Consider the following 9,317-nt stretch of genomic DNA (forward strand, 5'->3'; position numbering starts at 1 on the left):
CGGATGTTTAAATCTTCATTAATATCATTCTTGAACAAAACAGCATTACATGTAAATTTCTTTTTGTTACCCACAGTTTACCTGCAATTGTCTTGTTCTTTAAAGCTCATTCAGTGAGCTAGGCATGATGACACATAGCTTTAATCTAAATACTCAAGAAGCAGAGGCAGGCAGATCTCTATGAGATTGAGGCCAGCCAGGTTTACCAAGTGAATTTCAGAACAGTCATAACTGTTACGCAAAGAAAACCTGTCTCAAAAACCCAACCAACCAACCAATCAAAAAACAAAACAAAACAACAAAACAAAACCCCACTCAGTGGGTCACAGAACAAAACAAAAGACATAAACATGGGAAGGAACCTTTAGGGAGGGATGAGAGCTTCACAGGGTAGGAGATGAGAGTAATTAGAGTGCTTTTTATACCTGGATAAAAACAGCAAGAAAATTTTAATTAATTGAAGCAAATCCCCCCAAAATAGGGTCTACACGTTCAAGACTAGAAACAATATTCTCAAATAAGTTTTGGAGAAAGTAATTGATAAGCCTTACTATTAATATCATCATTTGTTTTAATGTGAGATGAGAAATGAACGCAAAGCAGAAGCAACAGCACTGTAATTTGAGCCATGATAGTAGCAAGCTAATTTAAGAAATACATTAGTCAGGGAGTTTTAGGCAGGAGTTTTGAATATTATTGAATTCAGGCCACACTCCCATTACTGTACCTAAAGTGGCATTTCTTCTAATCTGTAATTAAAGCCTGAACAATTTGAGAGAGAGAGAGAATATTCCTTGAATTCAATGTTTCAATAAGTATTTACAAATTAGTTCTCCTTTGGAAATAGAAGTGTATGTAATGATCAAAGTTCATACATGTTGAATAAAGGAAAATTCTTTGGATTTTAGTTCTCCTGGTAACCATTCCCACTTCTTAGAGGCAACCAATATTCTCCTCAGTGTCTTTTAGATATTTTAATGCATATATAATCAAGGTTTATGTATTGCTACATATATCCATGTTATATATACACTGGGAAGGGAATGTATAAACATACTGAAAACACTTTGTAAAGTGGTTTTATATTTTGTTCTAAAATATAGCATTCTTATTTTCAATCATCTAGTTTTCTTTCTTTTTTTTCTATCTTAGTTTTCTTCTACTTTTCTCATATTTCTGGTTTCTTCCATTTTCAATATATAACCCAGGACAAAAAATTTTTCCTAATAGAAATGGCAATCATCTTGTAATTGGGCATGGTTCTAGCCCACTTGAAATAAGTGCTGTTGTCATAATTTTAAAAACTGGTGTCTCAAAAAAAGCACATGCTGCATTCACATGCTTCATGTTTGTTCACTGAAACTTACAGATATCTGAAAAACAAGCATTTTATATTTTCAAACAATTATTCTTATATGTTTTAACACTGACATTATTCCACTGGGCTTTTCTCCCCATTCCAAGACTTAAAAAAATGAATTTAACTCCAACCTGTTGATCAATTCTGTGAAGTCCAAAGCAGAGGAAGAATTATGTAAGGAAAGTAATCATGCAATGGATAATTCACATGATTTCATGATTTTTACCAAAGTAAGTGAGACAATGTTTTCCGCAGTTCCTGATAAAGTGGAGATCTCAGAATAGCCAAGGTTTTGGTTTGCTTTAGGGTGCCTGAGGGCTTTTACTACTTTCTGCAAACTCATGCCTCACACTTAGAATCATCCTATCCTTCATTTTTAGAATTCAAAGTAATGTCCAATGTCCATGTTATCAAACACATGGTCATGATTGGTTTCTTTATTCCTAACTGAGAAAGGTATCATTTTCACCTCCCTCGGCTGGGTAGGAGTTGATATTCATATCTAAAACTCAAATGAATTGTGCTACAGTCTTCAAAAGTCAAAGCCTGAAGATCTTTGGTTTTATGGAAGAGGATCAACCCAGCTCTAACTATATATAAAATATTTCTTTAGCTACTAATTCTTTGGAAATTTCAGAAAGCTATATTGAGTGCAAATGTAGGTTTTAATGTCATACATCCCAGTTTCAAACATAGATCTCTAGATATGAGAAAAATTAGTCTGTATGGCAAGTACAAAGATGAGGAAGGAATATTACCCCCTAATACTATCTATTCCAAATTCTATCCCCCAGGTTGCTGTAGTACAATGTCTTTGTTCACACTGGGATGAGATTCAGGATTTAACTCAAAGTTAATTTAATTTTCAAAGAAAATTATATTAAAAGAGATAAAGGCTTTTTTTTTCAAATTGAGAGAAACAGAACTAATGCATTTTATCCATGTTTGAGCATTTCATTAAATGCTTAGTGTTGAAAGTAACATTTTCAAGGTAAAATAACAGTGACAAAAACAAATGTGATAGGATGATAGAACACAGCACCATGATAAATCAACTAAAATGAGACCAGTCACCCAAGTGGAGGAAAGAAGCTTCTCTGTTGATACAAAATCAACCATTTTCTATGGTCTTAGGGCAAAGTAATTGTGAATGGGCATACTTGTGTGTGTGTTTTTTTTTCTGTGCAGAGAAATTTGAAAATTTAAGTTTTGACAGGGTATGATTTGCATCTCTATGGATATTACATATAGAATTCAATTGGCAATTCTGACTCATGATTTTGTTTATATACTTGTGCCTCAGCATGTAAGAAAAGCATTTTCCCCTATAGATTCTAAGAATGTCTCTCAATTTCAGGGATTAAGACTAACTCACTTTTTGTTTCTTTTCCTAGTTTGCATCTATCTACCTTCATATATGTATGGCCATTATGACATCTTTCAAAAACCATCAGGGAAAGGGAATAGACATGCAGTATTTTCCTGACTTGAAAGTACATTGGAAAAAAAAGCTTTCCAGTAGGAAAAGTTATACACAGTTATATTTGGTTTTCCTGTTTCCAATATGAAGGAGTGGGGAAAGCAGAGAAATCTCCTGAGGTTTCCGAAGACTCTTGGAGTAGCCATTCATCTTATCTTAGTAGCCCATATTTGGTATGGCTTTTGTTCTCATGGTAAAAATTTGTCTTTCTCTCTTCTCGATCACTGTTATTATCAATATCAACATCATCATGTTTATTATTATTATAACCAATTTGCTTTAGAAGGAGTCTCTCCCTATTTCTAGACCCAATCACATCTCTTAATTGCTCTCCATTTCTACATACTATATAAAATTTCTCATTCATACATTTTCAAACAAATATAAGTACTGTAGTTTTCTTCCTAGGTTATTGATGCTCCAAGTTTCCAATTATTTCTCAATCTTAATTTCATTCTTGACACTAATTTAAGAAATTTTTCATTTGTCATTATGTCTACTGCTGTCCAAAATCCCACTCTCAACATCTAGTAAGTTAATTAGAAGCAATCATTTTCACAATTTAATCTGCATTTCTTTCCCTTATTTCTTATTTTCTCACTCTAATAGAAAGAATGACTTATTTGCCTTAAACTTCCAAAAAGATATATGTGTATATGTAAAATAGGATAGCATCTTGTCTTCTTAAGTACAGTGGAGAGTAGATTAATGGTGCATAAATATGCATATTCATCTTATTAGACATATAACATTCTATTAGAGTGCCAAGGATAAGAAATTATTTTACCTTAAAATATTAGAGAATAATTTCCATTGAAATACCAAGCTTCCTTAACTAAAGAACACGTTGGAAAGATGTCAAGTAATTGACCTGGTCTAATATAAATGATCTATCTAAATAAGGTTGTGAGAGAAGAATAGTGTTCATTGTAGGAGAGAGTTAAAGGGAGAAGAGAAAACTCAGTGTTCATTCACTTTAGAATGGAAGGGATATTCTTTTTCATTTATCTTAAATCAGTCCTTTAAAAGTTCTGTACTTTTTCTTTGCATATTGACTAGATCAGAAAGAGGTGACTTTGCACTGCTAACCCCAACCTCTTTATTCATTCATCTTTGAGAACTATAATCATCATTTATAAATGTGACAGTCACAAAAAAAGTAAAGAAACTTGTAAAAAATCATAATTCATTCTATGTGCATATTAAAACACTATATAGTCACACATGTGCTTGCTTTACTAATATTTGACGGTGAAAAGAATTACTCTAATCAGGAAAAATACTTAGGAATTTAAGAAGTTTTCCCTATCTGGATGAAATGAGGCTTTCGAGGAAGGGCTTAGTAGGAATTATGTCTCCAGATTGAGACACCCTCTCATATTCTATCCATAGTACTCCATGGTGCTTAATCTCAAATACTCTACAAAATCATATAACATCTTCTTTTCCATATTGAATGTTTTGTGTGCATACACCTGTTTCTTCTCTCAGTTTTCCAAAGTGCCCAGCACTTAGTGCTGCACATATAGTTTAGACTCTCTATATGTGAATGAGCAATACTATTGAAACCTGACTCTTGTCTTCTTAATCATATAACTTCATTTCAAATACTGAGTTCCTGAGAAGTGTCCAGAAAATTGTAGAAAATTAAATGAACTTACAAATTTTCTTCAGAAAAACGGAACTTAGCTGTTTTTTTCTTTAAGAAACACTGTCAATTAAAAGAATTCTTGTTTTGTCAGGATTATGATATACAACCTTATGGAATATGCTCAAACTGGGTATATTCAGAGGCATTACATTTAAAGAAGAAATCAATTTAGACTTTAGTTTTTATGCTAATATTTGCCCATAATAGGAATCAAAACTCCAGGAAAGTAATATGATTAAATTACTGATGAGCAAAACCAAAGTGATTTATGTATTGCTACATAATAGTTAGATTTAAAGTATCCCCCTGTATAGAATATATAAACATTCCACAGTGTATTATCTCACACTCAAAAATTTAGAAAGGACACTTGCCAATTAAAATATGTATTAAAAACAAAAGTGTCAGAACAATTCAATTCTAGTAACTATTTTTTTCTTTAGTACAGTATTTTTCTGATTTAAAATAAACAGAAATAAATTGACAAATCAATTACTTCTACATACTAGTAACTGTATTTTGTAATGTTAAGCAAACAAAACCAAAATTAATCTTTTATTTTCTTCCAATTAAACCAAAAATTATTCACCAGCTTTGACAGGTGTATATTCAAATCCTATACCACTTCTTTTCATTAATTTCAGATAAATAATTTCAAATTGACAATTGGAATATTTAAGTAACTTGGAATTGAAAGTATCTTATATATTAAGTTAAAGCCTTTTCTAACAAAGTTCAAAAGTTAGAGGCCTGAAACAGTACAAAATAGCATGTATTACATTAAAATTCAAAATTTACACTGACATAGATATTGAAAACAACTGAGTATTTTGGTTGTACCTATTGAAGTTGATGCATGTCTTCATAGATGTTCATGCAAGCAAACTCTATCATTTGTTCTTGTATTCACTTTCAGCCACAGTCCAACTTAAGACAAAATAAGGATTGTGACAATAATATCTGCCACTAGGGTTACTTGTATTATAGAATAAAACCAAGGAAAGTGTTTGAACATGACAAGTGTTAAGTAATACGTAAAATGTTTGAATCTAGAAATATTAAAAAAGAAGGCCAAAATAAATCAAATGACATACTTGCTGATTCTTTTTCATAGTGAGCCTGAAAGTGTACAATGAAAATGTGCTTCAGTGCAAAGTATTCCTACACCTGAGACATTTCATAAAGCTGCAACGTTAAGTTTTCACTGGAACTTACCTTTAAAATTTGGCCTGATTCTTGCATCATATCCTGATGTCCTTCCCATTAATTTATCCAAGAAATCTGAAGGAGATAGGGTCTGCGAGGGATGTTTTCCAGACCTGGAGTCATGCTCTTTGCAGAAAGCTTCCCTAAACACATTATTAGCTATTTTAGTAAGAATTACCCTTTCATTCTCTGAGAACTAAAACAGAGCAGTTAAACCACATTTTGCAAAAGATGTTTAATATACTAACAAGAAGAAAAATAGAAAAAAATGAGGTCTTGATCAACTTTTCAACTTGAACATTCTTTAAAGTTAACTTCAACTAATGAGAAGAATAAATCCTGAGCAATGTCAACCAAATTTTTTAACTTTAATTATATTTTGTTTAAGGTGGGATAATTTACATAGATTCAGGCTCCAGATTTGTGGATATGTAAAGGATTTTTGTTTTTAGAATTTTCAAAGAACTGAAGATAGTTATTTAAATTCATATGATAATATTATATCAATTCTTCATGGCTATAAAAATTGTTACATCATTTCAGCTTTAAGCTTGTCTTTTACCATTTATGAGAAATATGTAATAACAAGATGGACTGAATAATACAATTAATTATTACATGCATATTTTCCCACTTGGCTTCCATTCTATTGCACCTATCAGCATTAGTCTTTTCCAATGTGTTATCTGAAAAAGGAACCTTCACTTGGAATTTTACCACCATTTTAAAATAGATCAATAATGAATATGTTACTTGAATTATTTTCTAAGTTTTTATTCATATATGAACATATAAATTGCTGATTCTCCAATAAAGCATTAATGGAATATCATTTCTAAGGCATTGAACATTTTGCATTATCAAAATCAGGAAAAGGTAATGGGAAAATTTCTCAGAATTTTATATCCACATAGAAATCATAAAGAGTATATAAAAATCACATATTTGTTTTATAAAAAGATAATTCTTTCATAATACATTGGTAGTTGACTGAATGTCACTAAAGTGTTTGTGTATACACATATGTATATACTGTATATATATATATATATGCATGTGTTTTAAATAATTTGTTATTTCTGCCATTAAGATAATACCACAATCATACCAGTTTTTGAAATCATAGGCATTAATTATAAGTGCAAAGATGATATGAACATTTGGTGGGAGTTAAAAATTGATTGGGTCATCCCGAAATACTCACATTTCCATATGCAGATTCATCTGATTAATTGAGTATTATTTTACTATGATGGTAGTTGGAGTGAGGCTGATGATGATGTTGATGATAATGATGATGATGATGGTGGTGGTGGTGGTGATGACTCTAATAAAAACTCAGCCTACAATCTTTCTTAATGATAGTAAGAGGTGTAAACCTGAAAAGAACATAGGGGGTTTTCCCAGTACCCATAGCATTATTTCTATGTGTTCAGTGTCTCCTGGTTCTGTGAAAAAAATAGCATAAAATCTTTTAAAACATTAAGTGACCTATACTTTGTTTTAATAACATTTTTATTGTCTATCCTGTCTTAGACTCTATATGCCATTAACTTGATATTCACTCATTAGCAATAAAATTGATATTTTGAAGTATCAATTGACTTCACAATTAGTAAATTATGTAGAGAATACAAGCATGCAAATACGACATCTCACTTGTTTTAATTATCCACACCCCATTTCTCATACAGACATAAGTACAAAGATGTCATTTTTAATTACATTTTGACGTGCAATCAATTCTCAAATAGACTGAACTGTAGGATAGCGTTGTATAAAGATATTTACTACTTGAAAAAAAATTCTGAATCATAAACTTCATAGTATGATTTTAGTTAGTGAAATATAACAGAAGTCCCAAGTTGTTTGAGAATCAGTGTTCTTATTTATTTTACATAAAATGAGCATGCTCTTGGGAAATTAATCCAATCACTTCCACCATATGAAAAAAGGAACATTGCACCCAATAACTCATTTAAATGACTTCCAGAAGAATTTGAAAGCAAAAGATATCAACCTTATACAGAAATGTAAAGAGCACACAACTCACTGGTCTAATCTTAATATCACATTGACTGTGAAAATTTGTGTCAAAATGCATAGAGTGCAGCTATGTAACATAAAACTTGCTTTTGTGAATATTTGCCTCCCTCCCACCATAATTAAGCTTTTTAAATGAACAAAAGAAAGCAAACTCTCCTCTCCACCATTGAAATAGTAGGATTCATGGAACAGACAGATCATTACATACTTTCTCTTTCAAACAGTTTTCATGTGGAAAATATAAGCATGCAAAATCATTTCACCTACCTGAAGTGGTTTGTCCCTAAGAAAAATGCAAACAAGGCTGTCAAAATGTTCACTAGCTGCCGGTTCATTCCTGTTTCTGTGATGCTTGTGGAAAATATCCCGAAATGATTCCAGAAAGAAGACTAGGACAAAGTGCCCATTTATTGTCCAGACTCAAAACCTGGCAGGAATCTAGTTTCCTTGAAAATCAAAAAGAGATTTGGGGTTGTACAGTTTGCTGAGAAAAAACAAAAAGTACCAGTCTTGGGCATCATGATCAGGTCAAACCAAGGCTCAGAACCATCAGTTAGCCCAGGAGAGACAAAGCCTCAGAACTGATGAATCCCCTAGCTGCTTTTCCTGAATAATAAAAATGCTGTTACCTTAATCGCATCACCATGCAAAGGGGGCTGGTGACAATGCCACGCTGGAAGTCAGGCTGCTGTAGCTTTTGTTTTATATCTTTTATATTCAGCAAAGCCCCTTTCCTTAGCAAATGTTCTCCTTTTAAAAGAAGTTGTAAATGGGGGAGAAGAAAAGACTCTGTGTATTGGAGTGTTTGGGGGAAAGAGGGAAAAATGCTGCGATCCTGTGCTGGAATGAGGGCTACAGAAAGAGACGGAGACGTGATCTTACCCAGCCTATAAATTTCAGCACTCGGACAGCTCCTAGCTCTGAAGTGCGCATGTTTCCTTTTTCAGTAGCTTGGGGCGGGGGTCGGAGAGAGGCATTTGAGAGGAGACGCGCCTGCTGTTGAAATACAGGGTGACTGATTCTTTTGGTGAGGGACTACTGAAAGTGGTGTAATAACAAGTATGACTAGAGTCTGTGTAGAGGGAAAAGGTGAGGCTGGGGTCGAGCTCCTAGAAATGCTAGTCTGCCTGTGGGTAGGCGGGAAAGGAGTTTGAAGCAGAAGAGACTGAAAGAGGATTAAAAGTATCAGAAAAGTAAACTAGGAAAACATAGAACAAGATCCAGCATACTGAAATTATAATGGGGATATGAGAAGTGAACATCTGGTCAGTGGAAGCTAGCGGAAAAGAGAAGTCCCGTGCTGAAGTGGAGAGTGTATTTCCTCGGCATAGAGCAGTTTTCGCGTACAAAAAAAAAAAAAAAAAAAGGTTCGCGGAGATCAGCAGTTTAGAATATCTTCCGCCTTTCTCAGCTCTTCAGTGTTTTGCTTTGATTTTAGCTTCTTGTTCTTAAAGGATCCATCTTCCTACTTGGGAAAGTTCGTTCTACTGTTCAGTTGCATAAAATCTTGAGGCATCCTCAAGTCACAGATAAATACCAAAAGGGGGAAAAAAAGGACGGTGAGCCAGCAGAGG

The 9,317-nt window shown here is 33.0% G+C and overlaps 1 protein-coding gene across 3 annotated transcripts in view; it reads right to left on the reverse strand.

Moving 5' to 3' along the window:
- Positions 1-9,071, reverse strand: part of Glra2 (glycine receptor alpha 2) — a 204,574-nt gene extending 195,503 nt beyond the window's left edge. The window contains exons 1-3 of one of the 3 annotated variants that reach the window (XM_031371060.1): positions 8,626-9,071; positions 8,011-8,189; positions 5,707-5,840 (exon numbers count right to left, since the gene is read on the reverse strand). In XM_031371060.1, the coding sequence (XP_031226920.1) occupies positions 5,707-5,840; positions 8,011-8,078 (202 nt within the window). In that variant the 5' untranslated portion in view covers positions 8,079-8,189; positions 8,626-9,071. The other 2 variants (XM_031371052.1, XM_031371071.1) reach the window with 2 other exon arrangements.
- Positions 9,072-9,317: the final 246 nt, after the last annotated feature.

This window comes from Mastomys coucha, chromosome X (genome assembly GCF_008632895.1).
Source record: "Mastomys coucha isolate ucsf_1 chromosome X, UCSF_Mcou_1, whole genome shotgun sequence".
NCBI classification, from domain to species: Eukaryota; Metazoa; Chordata; class Mammalia; order Rodentia; family Muridae; genus Mastomys; species Mastomys coucha.